This window comes from Morone saxatilis, unplaced genomic scaffold, assembly GCF_004916995.1.
Source record: "Morone saxatilis isolate NCDOM2014 unplaced genomic scaffold, NCSU_SB_2.0 Contig16, whole genome shotgun sequence".
In the NCBI taxonomy this organism is placed as follows: Eukaryota; Metazoa; Chordata; class Actinopteri; family Moronidae; genus Morone; species Morone saxatilis.
Window position 1 is genome coordinate 8,583,633 of NW_023339718.1, and position 24,665 is coordinate 8,608,297.

Below are 24,665 nucleotides of genomic sequence, written 5' to 3' on the forward strand. Positions count from 1 at the left end.
GAATGGATTTTCTTGTAATACAACCCGTACGTTACGTTTAAAGACAAAACCTGTGTATTTGAGATTTTCTTTTGGTCGTATTAGGAAGAAAAATCGGGAACAATCTGCATCAGTCAAAAGATGTAATAGATTTATTTCAAAGTGGTTGTTAATGTTGCACAGGATTTGCTGTGCTACAAATAATGCTACCTTTACATAAATGCCACCCATCATAATAAACCCGGTCAATGTGTGGTTTCTGCTCCCGAATAAACTTTTGAACTTGGGTATGTTGGTCTGTCATCAGGGAGGGAAGCCATGTTGACACCATGCTGCCCATGCAATTTATTGCTCTGTGGATCATAAACAGACACAAAATTTATTTTAAGTACAGACTACAAAACTCTAACACTAAATTACTCAAAATATTCCAAGAGTTTCCCTGTTGCAGTTTTTGCTGTTGTATTGTCTTTTGATTATTTTTTGTTATATTTGTTGAAAGTCTCGAGATCCTGATAGATATCCTTAAATCAGGCCCACAATAACACCCTGTGCCACAGTTGATCTGAATAACTCTCCAATCAACTCAGAGGAATTTTGACATTTCAATGAATTGGGGGGAAAGGAAATTAAGTTGGGCTTCTAAAAATACCTCTACCAGCCAGAAATGCAGCTCAGATTGTGGTATTTGACTTGGAATTGAACTGTAAGAGTTCAATATGTAGAAATCATTTACCCTGGTGTCACAAATAAATACAAAGACTGCTGATGATCATTATAATTTACGAGCTAATAAAGAAAGAAATAAGGAGTGCCAATCATCTACGTCATCAGTGATCAATATGATCAACCTTTTTCAGTTACTAAGCAGAATTTAATTTTGTTTCATGTGCACATAGAGGGTAGAGAGCAGAGAAGATAAATAAAGAGGAGAAAGACACGAAACTAGAAATCATAAATGTGACTGTGGATGTGTTAGTCAGGGTGACATTTGTGTATTATTGAGAAGAAGTGTATTAGTAATGGGGTCAAAAGGTCTCACAGCAAACGTCGTGGTATGTGGGAAGACTCTTTGGCAACAATGTAAAACCTCTCAAAATAGAAACTAACTCAGGCCTTGTTACCAAATGTGTCAACAGAGCTCTCAGGAAGAGGAAACTGGATATAAAAGACAGAAGTGGTTCAACACTATTATGTCATGTATGATAGAGGTCTAATGTGACAGCATGACAGTAGGCCTATCTATCTCAGTGAATACACTATACTAGCAATATGGCCAGATGTATAAACCATGCCCCAGTGGTACACATCTTTAACACCATGCCTACCCCAGATAGTCCTTTTTGTCTTTACAGGGTGATATTGTGAGTCGGCAAAATAAAAAGTAAGTAAAAAGTAAATAAAAGTGTGAATTTGGGTGAAACTTTATTGAGAGCTTTATTCTTTCACTTCACTGTGTTAGGACATAATCTGTAGTTTAAAAAACTTTACTAACAGGAATGTGTGTGTGATTAATCTTAATTTCTTTCTATCGAGTAATTATGTTTGTCACTGCATTATAATTATTATTAAAAAATGTTTTATATAAATAATCAAATAAATACATGAACATAGATTATTATCCTGTATTATTGAGGAATAAGAATAACTTACACCTTCAGTGACCACTTAACAGGTCCGTGCGTAATGGGTGTGGCAAATAGTACAGTGGCTGCTTTGGCGCTTCTGGAAGATATTGCTATTGCGTAATTTAGACTAGAAGGAGTTTTTAGAGAGCGTTTGAGATCAGACCAGTTTTAATTAATCTCCTTCAGGGTCAGAGGCCCGGAACTAACAGCGTTTACTGCCCCCATTACTATATTTGGCAATTCATTTATTTTTTTAATTATAACAAATCTTTCCCAATAAACAAAACAACAGCCGATCATGACGCACTCAAAAACCATTTGCCTCGCAGTGCGCCACACCTGTACCAATTAGCCTGCACCTTTAATAGACTTGTGGCCACCCCCAGCACCACCCAAAGTTGAACCTTCTGCCATTCACCATACTTCATTGTACTGTTCATGCCAGATTTTCTTCTGTCAGTTCGATCCACCATTACCTCCACTTCACTTTCTGTAAAATTGGGCCTCCTATTCTTCATTTGCTTCTTCAATGCTTCCACTATTTCTCCTCAAAACATGTCCTTCATATGCCATTTAGGCAGTTGGGGGTGTGTCTGAAGCCATTTATAGTAAATTGTGGGAATGATCAGAAGGGTCGTGCAGGTTGATTTCAGGATGTTTCAGATGTATAAGGGGAAAACATGTGGCAACAGAGATATGTAAGGTTTTATAAATCTGACAAAAAGACTGTGTATGCATGTTCCTGTTTTGCGTGTACACAGATTTCTACACCTATTTTTGAGTGGATGGAGGACTTTATCATTCAGTAGGCGATGGATACTTTTCACTGATCATGGAGTCTAATTAGTATCTCTTGGAGAAATATTCTCATAAACCTAATAAGCTGAAGCTGCAGAAACATTTCGTCTTTCTGACTATGGTCCTGCTCACTGTTTCTGAGGAAAGGCTTTAATACACAGTAGTTTTATGTCTTTGCACATATTAAAACCAAACAATTGACTTAACAGTGGAAATTAATGTGCAGGGGAAGGGCTACATGAATAATGTAAAACAATATTAACACAGTTAAAGATATATACAATGTTATTAAATGACCAAAAAAATATATATATATTAAAATGTCCTCTGTGTGATCTTAAGCATCACGTAATAAGTTTATGTTATTTAAAATCAACGTAGAAATCAATCTACCACAGAGAGTGTGCAGTGTGGCCATTAGGACAGCAGGTGGCGCCATTGTCGTTCCCTTTCAGTCTTGGGGCCAAACCTCATATTTTCTCCTGCTTCCAGGTGCTGCAGTTGAGCCTTTCCGCTCTCCGTACAGGAATTTGTAGACTGCATTACGTCAGTTACCCTGCCAGCGGCGAGAAAGCAGCTCCGTCCAGGAGGTGTTCGGTTACTTTTCTCTCTCTGTGTGGAGAATTAAAGGGATTTGTGTGGGGCTGTTTTTTTTTTCTCCCCCCCCTGTCCTTTGGAGTCCTGGTTTTGACGACGGGAGGAATGAAATCACAGCTCTCCTGCTTCAGTATGAACAGTTTGTGAAAGGATTTGAATATCGACGACACTCTCAGAAAATAGATGGAGGAACCAGAAGGTGAGGAATGTTTTCAGGTTGGAGCTTGAGGGAAAGTTACGATGTTTCCGTTTAGTTTTATCGTTTTACACGGAGAGTTGATACAATGTTGCTGCTTTAAAAACTTTTTTTTTTGACAGTTTCAATGTAACGTCCAACATACCTGTAGAGGACTCACAAAGTCAGCTTTACCAGCATTTTAAAGCCTAACAGCCTCGGGTTTTTTGTTTTGTTTTTTGTTGCAGGTACAGATGGATGTTACTGTGCGGGCTGTGGAGGACAAATTCAAGACTCGTCTCAAATGAAAGTCCTTCAGGACACCTGGCACAATGCCTGCTTTCAGTAAGTGTTCCAGTTTAGGATTTTAAACACGCCTGCGTGCACCCTGTGTAAGTTACTGTAATGCTCACAGTTTTGTCAGTCACACTCTGATAAGTGGATGCTCTGTTTTCATAGAAAGAAGAGAGAGAGAGAGAGAGGTGGGGGGGCAGTTTGCATTGACATGAACACAATTGTTTTTTTTTTTTCTGTTGGTCAATGTTATGGCTGTTTTGTCTGTTTGGGTGTACTTGTGGATAATCCCAGAAGCTTCTGTCTTGTAGCCTAAACATGGGCTTGGATCTGTTTTTAACAATTCCCCCATTGTTTTTGTGCCTCTGCGGACAAAGTGCACCTTGTAGGATGTCATTCCTGCCACAGACCTCTGCACGGTTACGGTCCAGGTTCTTGAACACCAAGTGGTTTGCTGAAATGGGTCCTACTGTCGTGGAGGACTTTGCCCAGGATGCCTCTGCTCTGAGGTTTAATGATTGCCACACTTTTTCACAGGTCACTGCCCCCTATAGTGGGCTCTCTCTGTGTGGGGCAGTGAACCTGTGGCTGGATGACATACTGTACATGCCAGACATAATATGACACTCACAGGGTTTTCCCCCGTTGGCGAACAGTAACATTCACTTGTTATCATGGGAGATAAGATGGCTCAGATTGATTTCTTCTTCTTAATCCAACTGTCATGAGAGGTTTGAACAGATGGCAGGATCACAGCTGCGTTTTTAATGAGAAGTGTACACGTTCAATAGTAAGAATACTTGATTTGCCGCTAACATTATTAAACGGATGATTAAGAACTGGGTGCTTGAATCTATGAATGTAGCTGATTTGGAGCTTTTCTGAGAAGCCATGCTGTAGACTATATCCAAGAATTCTTTGGTTTTATGACTGGAGTCTGGCTTTGGAGGGCTACTGGCATGTCCAAAAAAGCCATAAGAATAGAATAAATTAAATGCTGACTGTGTTTTCTGTTTCTGACGACTGAAATAGCTCTCTTGGAAGTTTTGAGCCAATATCTAGCAGCACATTGTCCTTACGTAACCTGGGATTGACTCTTTCCAAACACTGACTCTTCAATAACACATACAGCTACCAGTGTCATCACAGGGACAAAGTTCCTGACACAGCTGATCAATGATTTCCTCCCCTTTGTACTTTTATACTCCCTCACATTTTTTGTCTGGAACGTCTTAAGTTACACTCCTTAAAAACTAGAGATATGTTGGGTGTGTGTAGGAAGCCATATTGAAATATTGTTACTCATCTAAATGTGCTGCAGTTTAACCCTCTGATGTTTGGTTCAAAACGGTCTTTTTCATTACAAAGTAACAAACAACAATTTTGCTTAAAGAACTAAATCTCTGAACCCTTTTAGGGAAGTTGTGCAGCAAAAATAAAACGTCCTTGTTAATGCGGTACCGCCTGTGGTGTCCCTATTGTCTATTGTCCACATGCTGCCACTCTGCCCTCCATGTACCTCCACCTTGTTTAACATTCCTATAAACTGACGTCACTGGTCGTTGTTCCAGTAAACCTGGCAGTATTATTGAGGCCTATAGGTAACGACACGTTCCACTCCGCTCTGTTCTGCATTCCTAGACGGCGATTCAGATGGGATGTGAGATGTGAGTCCGCTGTCTCAGACACTTACTGCAGAATCCTTTGGGTTGTTTTTCCTAAAGAAAGAAGGATATTTCTTATCTTGTACTAAACTGGATGTGTATGGACCTGCAGATACTGTCATCACACTTGGCCGCAAATATTGTGTTTCATATTTATTTACCACACAGGGTGCGGTGATATTTATTACCTTTGTTCTATCCTTGTTTCATTTTTCTGCAGTAAAATATGAAATTGCAGACACATTTCTGTGGAAATTTCTGGGAACATACACAGAAACAACACCTACGCATACATTTGTCAGTAGGACTGTGTTTTGGCAAGAATCTGGTGATAAGATATGTATCACAATACAGGGGTTACATTTCAGTATATAAGCAAGGCACTATGCTGCAATTTTTGTTGTAAATGCAATTTTAGGAAAACTGTCATAGTATAAAGAACCCACCACCATTTGCATAAAATCAAAGTAAAAAGTTTACTATGGTGTTTTTCTTTTTTATATATTCGATAGATAAAGAGTATTCAGGATTTTAATATGTGGGTTGGAAAAAAAACAAGTAACTGCAATATACTGAATTTAATCTTGGGCTTTGGGGAATGAGGGTGGGCATTTGAACTTCTATCTGATGTTTGTGAAAAGATCAATCAAATAATGGAGAAAATAATCAGCAGATTCATCGATAATGGAAGTTGTTGTCAGTTGCAGCTCCAGTGCAACTGACTTTGATGTGATGACTGTTATGTAATCCAAACCTAACTGGGGATGGTAATCGAGAACAGGTTCCAGTTGAGAACCGGTTCCATAAGAATCATATCCCACCCAGAATGATCAAGTCCTTTTATCAATGCCAGGATGTTTTTCTGACAGCCGAGCTTTGCAAACAGTGACCTTAAACTGTGTATACGCTGCTGGAAAAGGACAGAGTCACGATGGAGGAGAAGAAATTCAAGCTACTATAACTCTACCCATTTTCTACACTGTGTTCAGAGATAATAAAACAGTTGTGTTGGTGCTTTTTTTCCACAATCCGCAATCAGTAAGGGAATCGAACAAAGAATCGGACCGTGAAGCAGAATCTCTAAAGGCATTGGTCAATGAAATCTTTTTCCATCTTTAAGCCTAATTACATTAACAACACATTGCTCTTGGGGTATGAATGGTCACTCTCCACTCCTTGAAAAGAGGTTGTTATGGAGAAGGTTTGGAACACAACAATCACACTCCCTACGATAAGGTCCCATTTAAAGTGAAACACTCCCTCTTCAAGTCTTCAATGCCACAACCTAAGGTCCCTTCTTTTTACTATCTCCACTCCAAATGCCAACAAAGGAATAGACTGCAGCAGGAATGTGGATTCAAGGAAATGAGTAATGTTTACTCTGTAGTGTTTGTGCAGGCATTGCATTGTTCATTGAAGAACCACCTGAGCGTGGCCGCCCCACATTGACCAGCGCACATAGAGGGAAGTCAGGTGTTTTTATAAGCACCATTAGATCACTTTATCTTGATATATTATAGACATAATGGACAGCCATTGTAGTTCATCAACTGGTTTTGTCTAGGAATGCTTTTTGTTCAGAACAAGGCGGACATGGTGCAAGTTATTGTTTCTCCTCTTGCCGCACCTGGACAGATACTTAATGTCATGCATACCAGTTGAAATACAACACTTTTCTCTTTCTCTCCTCTTTTGTGCGTATGTCTTTTTTCTGATAAGACCAAATGTGTGCCTTAGTATCACCAGGCAATATCGATACTGACACTGATCCGTGACCAGATTTTGTGAGGCAGATACTGATAGCAAAAGTATTTAGTTCTACTTTATTTACTAGTATAAGTAGTTAAAAAAAATTGAATAATAACAATGAATAATACTTTTTCTAAATAACACACTTCAACATTTTTATCAGGATCCCTTAGATTTGCATATAAAAGAATTGTGACAAATATATATGTATAGAGCGGGACCTTTAACAGTTGAAATATAAACCTGTCAGTCCCATCAGGTGGACAAACTATTTTTAGCATTTCTGTACTGAAATTGCTTTTACTTTTGGGCTAATATATACTCCAACAATGGTATATTAACCAATGTACTGGTTGGTCTCTTCTGTTGTGTATTTAAATAGTTTCATTAACTAGAACTTTGTGTGATTCTACATCTGGACTGTGTGACATGTTTTGACACACAAATCAGACGTGTTGCCTAAAAGTGCAGCTGTGGCCCCAGCAGCACAGCTACCGTTACTCACGCAGTTCTTTTACCTCAGCAATCTTTCAACTCTGCTTCCTCTAATCATGTCACAGTGTGATGAATCAGGCTGGAGTCATTATCACGCTGACCTCGTGTTCATTCTTAATGTTTGTTGCTGTAATCTCAGAATAACAGCCTGTTTGTTTCCTCACATTATTTGTTATAAGGCCATTAACATGGATGCCACTTGATGTTAAAGACTGAAACATTGCTCCTGCGTCACAACCAGTGCTTGCCCCTCTCTCCACTTTCCTCTCCACAATAGACACAAACATGTGGTCTTCCCTTTATAAAATGACTCCTTCTTAACTAATGCCAGAAAACTTTGAAATATGTGGAATCTTTGCCAAAGTCAATAAGCCTGGATCAACTATACCTGCAGTGCGGAGAGCAACGTGATGCATGAGGCTCAGCAAAAAGCTGCCAGCGCTCCACCGAAAGATTAAAAATGCATAAAAACCACATTCCCACTCAAAGTAATATTTTCTGGCTTGTCTCAGGTGGTTGCATAAGACATAAATGTGATATTCTTAATGTCATTATAGACATGTGAGCATTCAGGGAGCATTTTCCAGAAGAACAACAGCATCAGCAGAGCAGTGTTGTCGGTATAGGCCTGAATTAGAAATAGTTGTTCATCAGGAAGTCGGTACAATGTCATTTGAAAGTTTATTGTTGTAGTCATTTCTGAAAGCAACCTGTGTACTGTGTCACACCTGTTTTGGTACTCTGGTTTTTAATCTGGAGTTCTGTCAACAGTTTTGCTCTCCCGTTCATTTGCTCTTTACTAATTGTAAAGTCATTTTTTGTGATTTATTGATCTGCACTTCATCATCTAAATCTTAAAGTCTCGTTCAGCATCCTTGCTCAACTTTGAAACTAAGGTGAAAACAAAAAGGCTTGCAACTTCTGACTGCAGCAAAAGCACAAAAAGAGGCAGTACTGAAGACGTTTCAGTAACCTAATCTGTGACAGAACAGTTCATCCTTGACTGTCTTCTGGCAGTTGAACCTGTTGCCACCTTTTTGAATAACCAGTGCAGCTTGTTCAAGGAATGCTCATAGCCTGCAGGTGCTTTCCAGTCTGTTAGCAACTTTAGCATTCCTCACTTTGAACATTTTGTCCCAAAGATGCAGCCAGAAATGTCCCCTTAAGTTGCCAATTTTCTTCTGGATAGACCAGCTGTTGTTATTATTATTATTGTGCAATAAAATTGAATTCTACATGACAAGTTGTCCTGAACAACCGAATGTTAGTTATAACGGGATGCCTTGTTATTATATACATTGATCTTGATAAGAAAATGCACACTAGAGTAGTTAAGTTAAGTAACTGCAAACAAAAACTGCACAACAAACAACCAGATGATCTGATGATCTTTGCCCCTGTAGAGATTGTTTTTAGGCTATAGGTCGCTGTCAAAGTGGTCGTGCAGCTTTCCCTCAAGCAACTGGATCCTACTGAGGTGCAGAAAATTGGCCAAGTATTTGGAACTCTTATTGGTAGTGTGCAGAGACTAATGACCAAACGCTCCTCGCATCCACCATCTTGCAAAGGCTTGCCAGATTCTTCTTTTTTTTGCAATGCAAAACCCAGCACATCTCAGGAGGAGGTATTTACTGTGTACTACACCTTATTGAGAGAAAAGTACATGTTGTCGTACTCAGAACAATGCCCCCAGCTAATGTTCCTGTCCTATACAACCTTAGAGTTGAAAGTTTTGTGTTGTGCAGTATGAGTTATGGTTTCTAGACAAGCTGTATTTGAGATTTGAATGCGATTTACCTGGTATGTAATGTATGTGATATGAGTAATGTGCTTTCTGTTAACCTAGTTTGTGTGATGGTTCAGATTTTTTAACTCTTACCAAACTGTAAAGGCTTTTGTGTGACTCTCAGCTCTTACCTGATTCTGTTGTACAGTGCCGAAACTATTTAAATTAAGAATTCAAACTAAGTAATTCAATTTGACAATTAATAAATTATTAAAAACAAATAATTCATGAATGGGAATTTATCACTGAAGTCAAATAAAACACTTTTTGCTGCTTTTCTGTGATTTATTTCATTGTAAAGAGAAGATGAGCTATTTGAGGGCATTGCTCAGCTCTGGCAACTTATGATGAGTATCCTTTTATTTTATTCACTAAGGGTGACGATTGATTGATAATGAAAATAATTGCAAACATGAGGATCTTTCAGACATCACCCACATACCTTTTGAAATGATCAACAGGTCTTGGAAGTAATACCCCAGGCTTTTGAGTCTCTCCCATATCACTTTGAAGGTGATTGCTTTACAGCTGAAAAATCCTTCATGGCTTTATTTGTCTCTGTTCGTCTCTTTTTCCTCTGTACAAACATGACCAGGACTGTTTTTGTCCTCTCAGGTGTTCTGTGTGCTGTGACCACCTGACTAACTGGTACTATGAGAAGGATGGCAAGCTGTACTGTCGCAAACACTACTGGGAGAAGTTTGGAGAGCTCTGCCATGGTTGCTCTCTGCTCATGACTGGACCTGCCATGGTAAGCCTATTTTTCCCTTTGTCAAGAGATTTATTGGCAGTGTCGGTCCAAAATGTTGCACAATGGATTCACATGTTTTATAAAGCTAATTCCAACTGAACCCTAAGCTCAACAACTTTAATTGTACTTTAAGATTAAAGGGGGACTCCGCTGATTTTAGGGCCACTTTTTAAAATACAACCCAGTCAGTGAAAACAGTTGTATTGTATCTTATTGTATTATATCTGTGACTATTTTGGCTTGTAGACCACACATTTATAACTGTGCCTCCCAAAGTTACAAACTGGGGATGTGGCATGTGAAAGAAATAGGAATTTTAGTAAGCAGTGACGATGTAACAAAAGGCACTATCAAGTTGCATTTTGGGAAGTGTAGTCCATACTGGGGTCTAAAAGTCAGGATATTGTTGACTATCTTTGATTATAACCGTTCATCTCTGGCTAGTCCTCTAACTTAGAAGTGCTTTATTAAGTTTACTACTCGTTTAACGCTGACATGGCATGCTAAGCTGTGGCTATAGATCTATAATACCAGCTTTCTGTGCAATTTTCTTCTATTTAGATTTTTTTTTTTTCTGTTTGCTGGTTTGTGATTGCGTGAGGCTTTAGCCTAATAAAGCCCAACACTGGGTCAAGACTATTAGACCACTGTTACTATATGTCTTTGCCAGGCTTTTAAAGCCTGTCTTGCCATGATCGTATAACAACAATTGCCAACAATTTCCTCCTCTACTTAAATAATACCAGAATGCCCGCAGAGCGTGTCAATGCCCTCTGTGTTTCAGTCTCTCCCCACTGCTCCAGATTAATACTAACATGCATTAAAAGGCAGGGGGGTTGTTTTTGTGGAGATTATTACATTTACAGATGAGTGATACTTTACATTGGCTGCTGCTGAACATAGCACATTTGGCTTTAGGACCCACTTGTGAAATCCCCCTTGAGGCCCCATTATGCTCCCTCTCTCCACAGTTCACTTCCCCCAAGTACACAGAGGATCTAGTGGGAAGATGCTAGAACATGAGGTGGTTTTGGAGTCCATCGTGTCCTCTGTGGTGAGGTGGCTCTGTAGATATTACCCACAGTCCATAATACCACTCGTATTATGATCTGTACCGATGGGTTTACAGACATCAAGTATCTGATACAGCATTACTGTATCATTTAGTTCAGTTTGGTTCAGTTAGTTCACTGACTTTATGATTATGCTATGTTTAAGCATTCACCATTAGCCTGTACCTGCTACTTGTGACCACAGTTCAGCAAAAGTGAAGTAAAAGTTATATACCATCAGACTTCCATTAAAAGCAGGGTGGATGCAGGTGTCCTTCACTAGCCTGGTGTGGCTACATGTTTTGACAAATAAACACAGGTCTCAATTAGATGCCTGGTCTGGATTTGATAGCAATTCTTTGCATGTATAAAACCTCTTAAATTCCATTGAGTCGCAGCCTGGTTTTGTTTGAAAAAAAAAAGAAAGAAGATATTTGGGGACTTTTTATGCCTTTATTTTTGATAGGACAGCTGCAGATAGACAGGAAATAGCTGAGGTGGGGGGGGCGACATGCAGCAAAGGGCCACAAAGGTTGGAATTGAACCTGGGCCGCTGTGGTAAGGACTCAGCCTACGTGGGGATACTATACATCGTTAGATCAATTAGATTCTCCATAATTCAACTGTTCAGTTATTTTACAGAATCCATGAGAACCAAAGTATCAAATGATCAAATTAATGAGTAGAGTTCATATTCATACTGGTAATATTTTCCATCTTGTCTGAGAGTTTTGTGCAAAAGGAATTAAATGCCTGTCCCACAAAATACGGAGGGACAATTATTTCTATTTGCATTGTATTTGTATGTCTTTGTACAACTATTGCCCCTTCCAATAAAATATATATAAAAAAAGAACACCTTCCAAATAAAGGCAAGTTGAGTTCAGCAATTGAAGCAAAAAAAAGCCTGGGCTATTAATTGAAGTTTTACGGTATTTCCATAAGGTAATTTGATGGACCTTGATGCAAATCCTACTACTAATGTGTCAAAGAAAGTTAAACTTACCAATTCACTTGACATTAATTGGCTAATACATACATTTACATTACCCTTGAATCATCATATATTCTAATGTTACAATTATGTCAATTAGTCTTGGCAAGGTAGACTTAAAGTAACCAAGAAATAACAGCAAAAGTCACATCCGACACCAGAGGAACTCGGGTAGGTTGAATTGAATCAGACGCCAGCCACCTTTGATTTAGCATCTACAAGTTGAAACATGAAATTCAGGTGGCAGCAGCTCTTGCTAGTCACAACTGGGGGTCACTTGTCCAACATGGAGCCAGACTGAAGTTTTTCTTTTTGCCACCAAGCAACACACACAATGGACTCTTCTATTTAGTATTGGCATCCTGCTTCATCAGCCAGTGAAGCCAAGTGTTTTTGGCAGAGCTGATTTGGCACTGCAGCCTTTCGGCCAGAAAGGGAATCTTTGTGGGCCGTCAGCAATGGAGGGTCACGCAGAGCTCCTGCTGCTTGTTAGGCATTCAAGTCCAGAACACTATTGTTTTTGTCCTGGTTTAATTATTTGTTAGTTTATTGATTGTTATATTTTAGGATGCTGTTTTTAATGATCATGTCATTTCTGAGATTTTCTCGTCCAGTTCGACATTTTCTACCTCTCCAAAATTAGACCCACTTCATTATTCCTCCACTTTGATCTTGTTTTGCCAAGTTTGTTACGGCTCTGTCTTGCTGATGAAGCCTGAGGCAGGTTGTGACTACGGTTGGTTGTGGTGGTTCTGTTCTTGGCTTGAAGGCAGGGAGTTACAGACAGACTCCTGAGATGTCACAATGATTTGGCTGACATCACTCTAATCTCCCCGTTGCAGCAGGGAATCCTTTCCCAGCATTGAACCACTGACTCAGACCTGTGGCAAATGTGGGAAAAAATACTGGTTTCTACTCTCAATGTGCTTGAATTGCTGATAACTAAACTGTGACTCTATAGTTGTGTCCCAAATCCACACTGCTTACCAGTCTAAGCAAAGTATTTTGTGTTTTTTAATGAGTAGAGGTCATATTCATACTGGTAATATTTTCCATCTTGTCTGAGAGTTTTGTGCAAAAGGAATTAAATGCCTGTCCCACAAAATACGGAGGGACAATTATTTCTATTTTGTGTTTTTCCACTAGAAAAGTGACAAAAGAAAGTATACTCTTTGTGAGTTTTCTGTTGATGGACGTTACTCTCCTACAATGCAATGCACTAGGGAATTGGAGGAGCTGACAGCTGGAAACAATTAAAACTGATTACGAATGGCGGTGAAACAGCTTCAGGAATTTTGCAGACAACAAAAATAGCTAATACATTTTTGTAAAAACATATTTTCTTTCTCTTTGTGAAGTTTAATTCACGGTGACATTTTTATTCATCCAATGGTGCTCGTCTTGTACCATTTTCTGTGTATGTTAATGTCTTGTGTACAAACTCCAAACACTGTATCATAAAGATAAGTATATTATATTGTATACTGTTAGACTGTTCATGTTCCGAAATCTACAGCATAAACTAATGTATTTTTCTGTTTCATTAATTGAGAAAAATTCCATCTAAAAAGTTTTACTGGCTATGATAACCATGTATACAAGACTGTAATGTGCATGGAATAATGAAATTGTACATAACTTCTCTTTGTGTTGGTCTGTGCTTTATATATCGGCCATCGCTCAACCATAACTATGTTTCAAAGCAATTCCTAGCAAATGTAATTATGCATTTCTTCCCTGCCTCACTTCCACATCACTCAGGTGTAGATTTTCCACATTTAAATTATAGGCTTAACACTTAACCTTCATAAGTGAACCTGAAATCAATCTTTTTTGAGCTCAGGTATGTGCGCAATTAGATTACCTGCTTGCTGAAGGGCAACAGGCCACACATTATCTCATCTTGCATGAGAGAGAGGTAAGAAGCCAGATGAAATGGGTGCGTAACACAAATTTCAGAAAGGGAAATTGGTCAGGCAGTGTTAATAAGAGAGAAAGCACATGACAGACTGCAGGCTGGTTTCAGAGAGTTCAAAGCCAAAACGTCAGCGAGACGAGCCGCTCAGACCTGTGGGGGGAGGTGACATCATAGCAGATTCCAGACAGTGTGAGAGTAAAGCAGGTGTTGCGGCTGTGTCACCGCTCACAGCAGGAGGAGGGCAGAGAGCAAACACGCAGCGCAACACACTCCTCTCTTAAGAAACAGCGCACAGCAGAACCGGGCAGCAACCTCACCGCCAGCATATTGCTTCTCTCTGCTTCGAGTCGGGTGAACGTTTTGAAGATCAGAGCACTTTGTTTGTGGTTCCAGGTGGCCGGAGAACACAAGTATCACCCTGAGTGCTTTGTGTGTCTGAGCTGCAAGGTGGTGATTGAGGACAGGGATACCTACGCCTTAGTCGAGCGATCAAAACTCTACTGGTAAGACACCTGCACAGGTCTGTTTAAAACTATTTGCAATATGGACACTGATGGGAACACATGTAGCTGGCAGTAATTATATGGTGTGGGACTAAAGGTGGTATAGACGTTGATACACTAGTGAAATAAAAGCAGTCACAATGTTCAGCCATAAACATTCATTATTACTTAGTCATTATTCCATGACGCCTTAAATTTAGCATCCTTTAAACAGTAACCTAACAGCAAGCACATGTCTACAATCATTTACCCTTTTTTCTGTTGCGTGCAGTGGAAAGTGCTACAAGCAGGTGGTCCTTACACCCATGTTGGAAAAACGCTCACACGACTCGGTTCTAGACTCCCTGCCTCACACAGTGACCCTCATCTCAATGCCCTCTGCAGCCAACGGCAAGAGGGGTCTCTCTGTCTCAGTGTTGAGGGACGTCAACGGCTCGGCGAGTGTCCAAGTCAAAGAGTAAGTGGAACCTGACGCAGATGTCTGTACCCGTGTCGCTCTGTTCTGCGGGGACAGCATGAGTAATGCTTTACGTAAGACTGATTATAGGTTTGCTAAATAGCAGGGCAGTGGTGTGTGTGTGTGTGTGTGTTAGTGTGACACTGCAATAAAAAGTAGTTATTGATAGTTTGATATGATGTAAGAGTGTGACCCTGTTTTCCTTAAGCTCTGTTTCAGCACATCCTAGAGTGCTAATACTCACATTTTAGTGTTGGTACTGTGTTGTTACAGAGTCAGAGGGATGCTTATCAGTCCAGAGGTGCGAAATGCCATCCATGTTGGGGACAGGATCCTGGAGATCAATGGCCTTCCTGTCGGGACATTGATGGAGGAGGAGGTGGGTTTATACCTCGCACACACACCTCTGATACTCACTGAGTGATACGTGATGTGAAATTCTTTAGATGAAACTAATTAGTGTCACTATTAAGGGCAAGACCATTCCTTGGGTGCATTTTAAAAAGCTATGTTCTTATTTTATAATGACTCCACATATGATTTTTGGGATTCTTCACATTCCTCCATCATTTATACATTCTTCAGCTGGGAGAGGACAGTATGTGGCATGACAGCACTTAAAGGCTTGTTCCCACAGCCACAGCCCTCCCTTCATACCAACGCTGTCATCATTCACTGCTTTGGTTTTATTTTAGTATTGTTTTGTTTACAAGTTCCCACCTACAATATCCTGGTTTTTTTTGCTTCAAACAAGTCATGCTTTTTAAGTAGTTTTGACTACTACTACAATTAGTTGCCAGTTTGTTACGTACACCTAGTTACAATCGGAGCTAAATGGGCATTTGTCCATTTGACAAGTGTGTTTTTTCCACTTTAAAGACAGCATAATCGTTATTGGACAACCCTACTTATTGAGTATGAAAGAAAATGAAAAAATTAACGTAGAGAAATTGGAAATCCTGGGAAGAAAGTGAAATATTCCCATTAATCATTTAAAAATCCTTCAACCCTACCTCTTGTCGGTTTCTTTAGGTGGATGATCTTATTCACCGCACCAGTCACACGCTGCAGCTGCTTATAGAGTATGACCCGGTCAGGCATCGCTTAGACCGGCTCAGGCTTGGGTCACCAAGAACCAGTCTGGGAGTCCCGGCCACGTCCCGCATGCGTCTATCCTCGCCTTCCGGTGCGGTCCTGGAGAGAACCGACGTGGTTGATGACGGCACGCTGAAAAGGAGGTCTTTGAGGTAAGTTAGAGCAGCCAAAGACATACAGCTTACACACTGTTGGTCTGTAATGGACAGTAATTAGTGTACATATTTCTTTTCATTTTTAATCAACCACATTCTCTCTATTACAGGCGCAGTAACAGCATATGCAAGTCACCCGGGCCAAATTCTCCTAAAGAGACGGTTTTTATTACACGAGACATTGGCCGCTCTGAGTCCTTGAGATCCTCCAGTAGCTGCTCTCATCGCATCTTCCGGCCATGTGACCTCATCCATGGAGAAATCTTAGGAAAAGGCTTTTTCGGACAGGCGATCAAGGTCAGTTTTTCACCTTGTATTTTCCCTCCACCGTTCGGGTTCCTCGTGCAGTGGTCTTTAAGTAATACATGTGTGCTTTGTCCCAACAGGTGACTCATAAAGCCACAGGAGAGGTGATGGTGATGAAGGAGTTGATCCGTTGTGATGAGGAGACTCAGAAAACTTTCCTAAAGGAGGTTGGTAATCTGCAGCAGGGCACCTGGACTTCCTCACAGACAAAACAGAGTCCTCTGGCTCTGCATGAAGCTGTGGTTTATTATACTTACAACTGAAAGAATGCTACCTCTTTGTTTTTTTTGCCCTAGTCTGGTGGGGAAACATTAGCTTGTTTTTTACCGTATTTAATGTTTTTTTCATTGATTGATTTTTCACTCAGGAATTAACAGCTTGGAATCCTAATGGTAGAATTGTCTTTAACTCAATTTTTGTTTCTGCCTAATCTTCAGGTCAAAGTAATGCGAAGCCTCGATCATCCCCATGTCTTGAGGTTCATCGGTGTGCTATACAAAGACAAGAGGCTCAATCTGATAACTGAATTTATCGAGGGAGGCACCCTGAAGGATTTCATCAGAGACACGGTGAGTTAAACTAGTTGATTCACTTAAGCCTCTCGCGCTCGCCCTCCACAGCAGAGCACAAAAAAACCTTCTGTGGCCACAAAAAGAGCTGTTTGCAGTGTAGGAGGGGGCTGACCTGAAGTAAACTCTGCACTGATAAGAGGGCTCTATAGTGGGCTGGCTGGCATGTCAGCTGGCCAAGACGTGGAATGAGAAAAGTTGTAGAAAGTGTTCCCAGGTAAAATTGAAAGAGCTGTGTTCCCCTCCTCCCACAGCAGACTATTTTTGAGGAGCAGTTCAGCGCCGCACATGGCCCAGGAAGGAGAGGGAGAGAGGTTTTTTTGTCTCTAATTATGTTAGTGGGGGAGGGCCGGTTTTGAATTTCATTTGTAAAAGTTTAATTTTGTTTACTGTTTTCAAGTCTCTGCCCTTGTGCAAACTCATTTTATATGTACTGCTGTTATGCATTATGGCATCTGAAGGAGCTTCTATTCATTTCTCTCTTTTGTGTTTTTTTTGTTTCTTCACTTGGGACTAACAGGATCCGTTTCCATGGGAGCAAAGAGTGAGCTTTGCAAAGAGCATCGCTTCTGGCATGGTGAGTTGGCCCCTTGCAAAGACATTACTATTAGTGAAATCTTTGGCTGCTATTTTCAGCTTCCTAAATGTGTGTAAATGTGCCATAGAGCACATCTACACACCTTGTGGACATTGGGATCACCACATGGGGTCCTAAGATGAATCTAAGGAACCACAGATGATTAGTATGAGATGAGAGTAAATGTTGTTACACTAAATTTTATTTTGTTTTATTTAGATTGTTAAATACTATACAGTTTTTCCTCTTCGGGCCACTAAAAACTATTTAAAAAGGAATTACAATATGAAAGTGAATTTTCCTGCACATGTGTAATTCTTACTCTCCTTATCGTTCCTCTTTGTTTCAGGCCTACCTTCACTCAATGAGCATCATACACAGAGACCTCAATTCTCACAACTGCCTGGTTAAACTGGTAGGTGACATGTCATCTTTCCAGCCATTACACATCACAACATTTTAACAATGAGAATAAGGGGTGGGAACAATTTGCATGTTTCATGAACAGAGTAAAAGTTGGCATTCGTTCAGTTATGAGTAGTTCCCAGCCCTGTGATTTCCCAAGACAGTTGTGCCTATATAAACAAGAGAAAAACTTTTTATGATGTGAATTTAAGACAATATTTCATTATTTAAGCAGATTCTAGTGGAGCATTTGCTATATTTATGATTCCTTGACATTATAGACAATCTATTCTTCTTGTATATGAAAAGCATGTATTTTTAAGTAATGTGACTCTTTACTGTAAATCAAGTTCAAAGTGAACCATTATCTTTCAACAGGACAACACTGTGGTTGTTGCTGACTTTGGACTGTCCCGACTCATCGTAGAGGACAAAGTTAAGCCTCCACCTGAAAAACCTTCCACCAAGAAGAGGGTGTTCAGACGTGTCGACAGAAAGAAGCGATACACTGTCGTGGGAAACCCCTACTGGATGGCTCCAGAGATGCTAAATGGTAAGCCGCTGACAGAAAAATTTAATTAGCAGCTTTTACAGAGGAAAATCCATTCTTTGGCTCAATGTGTGAATTTACTTTATCCTTTACTTGATGTGATTGCAGGTAAACGCTATGATGAGAAGGTGGACATCTTTTCCTTCGGAATTGTGCTTTGTGAGGTAAGAACATGCTGATTTTACCCGGATTATCTGCTTAGATTTGTCTTGTGTGGTTAAAATGCTTTTGGGAAGGCAGTTCTAAAATCCTGGATGTGGCAGCTTCCAGGTGAACACCAATAAAAGATTTTAAAACAGCTTCTCCTCACAGCAGTATTATCAGATCAAGACAACAAAACCTTGATAAAATATTGCATCATCAAGCAAGTTTCAATTCTTTAGTGCGTGTGTGTCTCTATTTATTGATTAATTAATTGTCTTATGATCCAGATCATTGGAAGAGTCTATGCAGACCCTGAGTGCCTCCCCAGGACTCTGGACTTTGGCCTGAATGTCGGCAAGTTTATTGAGAAGTTCCTCCCTGAAGACTGTCCACCAGCTTTCTTTCCACTCACTGTGGCCTGCTGTGACCTCACACCAGACAACCGGTGAGCATCTGCTTTCACTGTAATGTGAATGTAGTTGACATTTTATTAATTTCTTTGCAGAGTTGCTAACTGGTAGAGTAATGTAACCAGATTAATGCTTCTTAATAACCTTAACCAGCCAAGAGGTATTTAACAGCTGTGTAGCTAGAATGTAAATAAATCCACGAATAAATCTAGAATCTGTAAATCTATCACTCAAATGGCAACATGGGAAATGTGTCTGCCTTCACCTTGAGAAACAGCCAGTTATTTGATCCCAAAGGGGGGCGGGGGGAGAAACTGCTTTCAGATGCCATCTCAACCTGCCTTCACAAGGGCACGCCTCTGTTGCCAGATTGCCAGATGTTTTTTCTCAAGCTTGTCAATCTGGTTTTAACCTAAAAGCCCCTCTGTGTGCCCTCTCTGCTCTTTCCTCCTCCTCCCCCAGTCCACCTTTCCAGAAGCTGGAGGACTGGTTTGAAGCTCTGTTCCTCAACCAAGAGCTGGGGATCCCCCTGCCAGCTGAACTGGATGAACTGCATCAGAGTCTCAGTCGACAACACTGGCCTAAAGACGTCTCCCCAGCCATGAGCCCAGATCAGCCATCAACCCCGACAGTGGCCTCTCCAGACTCATCCAGCGTGACAGGCAATGCCACCTAGTACCTGCGCCGCTGTTTGCTTGTTGTTTGACCCCTCTGAAATGCTGCACTAACACTGTGGATGACAAAAAGAGGACAGTTGCGTTGAACCCGAGCCATATTAGAACTGGATAACCTGAGGTAGCTGGACCAATTTCCCTTGTGTGGGACCTTAACTGTGTGAACTGCAATGTGAGTGGAATGACACATTTCAAAAAAAGATTAAGTGTTAGTTACTTTTTTTTTTTCTACCCTACTCAGCCACCACTCAACACACACAATGTTGTACTAATGTTTACTGTGTATAAAGGCAATACGCAACCTTCCCCTGACAGACGACGAGCATCTTTTTAAGGTGGAAGCCAGCATGTGACAGCAGTTTTGTTTTTCTGCTTCTGAAGTTGTTGTTTGCTATGTGTGGAATGCAGAGATCAGTCCCTGCCCAGAGGAGGACTCACTTCACTGCAGCAGCAAAGAAAACAAAGATGCTTGACAGTCCGAGTAAACAGAGAGCAGGGCTTAAAGAAAACAGGTGTGACTCGAGGCAACAGTGGAAACAAAACACACACTGACCCTGAATAGTTTCATCAATCTGAGATTTGACACAAGATGGCGAAGGAATGTTTAGATTGTTTTTTTTCCATCTCAGCACCACTGATCTAATTTTTGACGAGATGGTTACAAGTATGGCTCTGTACTTTGTAGTCTAATGATTTTGATTCATTTATTAGAAAGATGAATGGACACCATTTTAATTTTGTCATGTTTGCCACCCGTTTCTATCTAACACCTGATGCCTATTTTTAAAAAGCAGGGCAGAAGCTCTTTATCAATACTTGTCAGACTTGTACGAGGGAGTATTAGGACCATGCATAAGTAAAATAAAATGTACTTATGATAGGAGGAAGATTTTTATTTTATTTTGCATTTTGACAGACACACAGGAAGGAGGTGACTTTATTCTTGACATTTTGATTTTATTCTCAAAATGCAAAATTTAAAAAAAAAACTTAATTCTCTATTTTTTTTCTTATGCCTGGCCCTAATATTCTGTTGTAGTCTTTTCATGCAAGAGTTGAACATAAAAAGTTGCTTTGTACAGAAAAAACTGGATTTTTTTTTTCTTGCAGTGTATATAAATATGTACATAGTGTGCCTCTAATTCAATGTCATTTTCTAATGGGAACTCTAGATTTGTAGATTTTTAGACATTTCGTCAACGATGGACGTTTTTGCCTTTTTGCTGTCATCATGCAAGGTACTGACGACCAGTTGTAACCACTATTATTTATATCATTGTAGTGTTTCATAAATAAACCTTCTGAAAGTTGGCTTTTTGTTGTCATTCTTAAATTTGGATGTCAGTAAAACTATTGCTCTTCTGTTACTCTCTTCTGTTATACATGATCAAATCATCATCATTTGTTTTTCCTACAAGGAGACAGCGGTGGGCTGAAGGTTAGAGAAGTGAGTTTGTGACTGAAAGGTCATCGGTTCAATTCTACAGACTAACAGGAAAAATTTGGGTGTGGAAAGTGAAAGGCAGTACATGCCCCTCCCTCATTACCACCACTGAGGGGCCCTTAAACAAGCCCCGATCAGGGTGTTCCTCAAAGAAGGGCTTTAAGGACTCAGTTCACAGCAATAAATGACAGATTCATATTTTATTATTTGTCATGGAATTAATTAATTGCTTCTGTTTAAGCTGAACATTTTTTAAATTTTTAAAAAAATTTAACTTAAGATTTAAGACATTATTATAAGATAATTGTTCACATTTTATAGAGCAAATGATAAATTGGCTTAATAAAAAGTTTTTATTTTATTTGAATAATTACTTATAACTAATAACAGTTCTCATTGACTCATGTCCTCTACTTTCAGCACATTGGAGTAGATCTGTGGAATAACAGCAAGTGTCTATTGAGGTCTTTAAAGTTACTCTCATATTCAGTTCAAAATCAATAGAAATCAGAAGTGTGTCACTATCAAAGTGTGTGTGCTGAAGAACTTCTAGAGATCCTTACTCACTGTCAACAGGTTGTTTTTCTTTTTTAGCTGTCAGTTTGTTTTTACAAGCCTCTTCAAATCTTTGTCCTCTGACTTGTACTTCCTCCCTTATTAACCTGCTTTCTTGTGACTCCAATGATTGAAGTGATGTATTTAAGAATCACCAACAGAGGGAGCTGGTGCAAAAAAAGTTCCAACTGTGAACAAACCTTTAAATAACAACTGTATTATGTTGTTCCACTGGGCACAACAACAAATCACGTCACATCATAGTGTCTGTGTTTTATGTTTTATTTCAGTCTTAGCAGTGAAAATGTGCATTCATACAAATAACAAGGACTAAATTCAAATGCTGAACAACAGTATTTTGAACACGTTGCTTATGTGAAGAAAATAATAATTACAACAAGCACACAGTCGCTTAAAATAATGGAGCAGCAGTAACCAAAGATTACCAGTGACGTGGAATCCAGCAAAAAACCACAAAACATCTGGAGTGATAAACACAATACTGTACACTGGAAAAGTAATTGTAAAAGTCATGTGTAAAACCAAAAAATCTTCTGTGTATGATGATTTCTATTTTCAGGCAGGTCTCTTCTAAATGTCTTCTTTACTCAGTAGTTTCTACTTTTTTAAAGATGCAAAGAAATGGCCCCTGAACACAAACATACAGCAGGTAACCATGTACATGCATTCATGTTTTTGAATGTTTTTCTGAATGAACAACACCAAACTTTGGACTGTTTCTATTCTACTCCATCCCTGTCTCTACCCTGAAGCATCAAGTGCATAACTCAAATGTCTGAATCTAATCTAGGCACCAGGCTTCTTCAGCACTTCAACACACCCGCTGTCCTGCTCTGCATAGACAGACTTGAGGCTTTTTTTCTGATGCCATCTGTTCTGTGTTGTGGCAGTGCCATTTTGTCCTGAGGACTAACTACTGTCTCTCATGCTTCCTGAGAGCACTCTGTAAATTTCCTGTCACTCCTTAACCTGTGGAAGAAAAGGGCAAGTCCTCTTTCATGTCTGCCAATGGCCGTCAACGGCCGTCAACATGCTTTGTAACCGCATTGGCCCTGTCAGTTGAGTACAAAGAGAAAAAAAAACCCACCTGGGAAGATAAACAAATACATTCAGAAGTATCATGCTAAGGCAATTTCCCTTGTCTTTAGTGGGCCTGTTTTACCTCATGTTCCCCCCATCCTGTCTCGGAGGAGGATGACTATTTTTGGACACATCTGTGTCGCCAAGACAATGCAGTCTTTATACACACACATTTCTTCTCCGCATCTCCTCAGCACAGCCAGCGGGTCGATACAAAAAAAAAATCAGTCGCATATTCGTCATGTAACCACACACCTCCTTTGGAGAGCACCTTCTCCACATGGAAACATTAAAAAAACAAAAGGTTATGAACATTCCCCCATTAAAAACACCATCTTTTTACAAATGATTGGTTTCATCACACGCCATTAGAAACACTGACTAGTCAACATCCATTTGACTAGATTATTCACACTGTTATTTAAGGGGGCAGCCCATTACCTTATTTTCTTAGCTATCAAATGTATCAAATATGAATATTAAAGACCTCATGACATATTCCTCCTAATGCTTTCTGGTTGTTAAGAGTGTGTCCATTGTGTGTCAGCTCATCTTGTTTGTGCCTCAGATATATAAAGAACAAAAGTAAAAGGACACAGCATTCAGTTCAACTCTTTGGAGCCATCACTGCTCCCCTACTCCTTTTAAAACAGAGGTTACTCAGGGAGGCAGACAGGAGAGACGAAGATGGGAGTGTTTTGGTCCACAAAAACGTATCGCAGTCCCGTTTGAGGACTCATGCTCCGGGTGTACCAGCTTGCTGGCCCATGAGAGGGTCCCCGCCCTCAACGCTCTCTTGGACGGGGGTCGTTTCATGCTCCGCCGTGATTACGATAGTGTTTTCGTCGATCAGCTCGCAGGTGGGGTTGGAGAAAGCCGACAGGGGCAGGGTGATCCTCTGCATCTCGCGCTCGTACACTCGCTGTTCGTGCTGCTTCTTTAAGTCCCGGCCCCTAAACACAAACACACAACAGAGATTCATTATGCTATTGCAAATCTCAAAACCTGCCATAAAGGATTTATTTTTGGCCTGTTGGGCAATCAGCGCCATGTCTTATTTTGCTCTTTTCTGTTGCTACTATAATGATGCGGTACTTGTAGCTGATACTACGTACAGAAGCATTTTTGGGGGCCAATCAAAGCTAAATACTCAGGATAAGGAGCTTCAGATAACATACTGTATGTAGATAACAGAGCCAGTTATAACAAGTGCCTGGTCAGCAGCAAACACAAGGGACAGATGGTGAAAGGGAACAGAGAACTGACAAGCTGGCGAGGAGTTTATCTACTCCAAGGCAACACAGTGATGGGAAGCAGCATGAGGCTGCTTTCTACTGATCTGGAGCCAAAACAGACAAATATACTCTTGGATTCAAAACACCTGCCTGCTTCAGTGCCGCATATTGTGCAACCCTGTACTGTGTATCACCGCCTATTCTTTACACTCGGGTGTGGTTCATTTCAAGTTCTTGTTAGTTACCAGAGCTTAGGTTAGCACAAAGACTGGAAACAGTGGGAAACAGGTGGCATGGCTCTGTAAATAGGTGATAAAATCTACCTACCAGGACCTATAAAGCTCACTAATTAGCATGTTGTATCTTGCTTGTTCAATCTGTGCAAAAACGTGTAAGAACGACAACTTGCTGTTTTGCAGAGTCTGTGCCAGACTATTTCTTGGCCAGGACCGGAAACTTCCTGGAGCTGGTAGTCTGGCAAACTACCCTGTTTCGAGTCTTTGTGGTAAGCTAGCTGTTTCCTGAGAGAGGTGTTAAAAGACTGCAAGAGAATCTGCTATATATATATTTTTTTGCCTTTTAATGCCTTTATTGGATAGAGACAG

At 40.2% G+C, this 24,665-nt stretch overlaps 2 protein-coding genes across 2 annotated transcripts in view; one reads left to right on the forward strand and one right to left on the reverse strand.

Moving 5' to 3' along the window:
• The first annotated feature begins 2,949 nt into the window (after positions 1-2,949).
• limk2 (LIM domain kinase 2) lies at positions 2,950-21,036 on the forward strand. Its single transcript, XM_035657810.1, has 16 exons — positions 2,950-3,201; positions 3,426-3,522; positions 9,781-9,916; positions 14,274-14,383; positions 14,655-14,840; positions 15,114-15,219; positions 15,873-16,087; positions 16,201-16,387; positions 16,477-16,563; positions 16,834-16,965; positions 17,486-17,542; positions 17,892-17,957; positions 18,326-18,500; positions 18,606-18,661; positions 18,929-19,086; positions 19,514-21,036. Exons 1-16 carry the CDS (start codon positions 3,186-3,188, stop codon positions 19,725-19,727), a joined length of 1,998 nt encoding a protein of 665 aa, XP_035513703.1. The 5' UTR covers positions 2,950-3,185; the 3' UTR covers positions 19,728-21,036.
• Positions 21,037-21,990: 954 nt separating this feature from the next.
• The window catches only part of pik3ip1 (phosphoinositide-3-kinase interacting protein 1), a 7,092-nt gene continuing 4,417 nt past the window's right edge, over positions 21,991-24,665 (reverse strand). The window contains exon 6 of the mRNA XM_035657811.1: positions 21,991-23,778. Coding sequence (XP_035513704.1) covers positions 23,562-23,778 — 217 coding nt within the window. The 3' untranslated portion in view covers positions 21,991-23,561. The remainder of the gene's footprint in view (positions 23,779-24,665) is intronic.

What these genes read in the sequence shown, in the direction of transcription:
- limk2 (XM_035657810.1), top strand. An exon ending in TCATGACTGGACCTGCCATG is followed by an intron (nt 9,917 to 14,273) that starts GTAAGCCTATTT and finishes TTGTGGTTCCAG; the next exon opens with GTGGCCGGAGAACACAAGTA. An exon ending in GACCTCACACCAGACAACCG is followed by an intron (nt 19,087 to 19,513) that starts GTGAGCATCTGC and finishes CTCCTCCCCCAG; the next exon opens with TCCACCTTTCCAGAAGCTGG.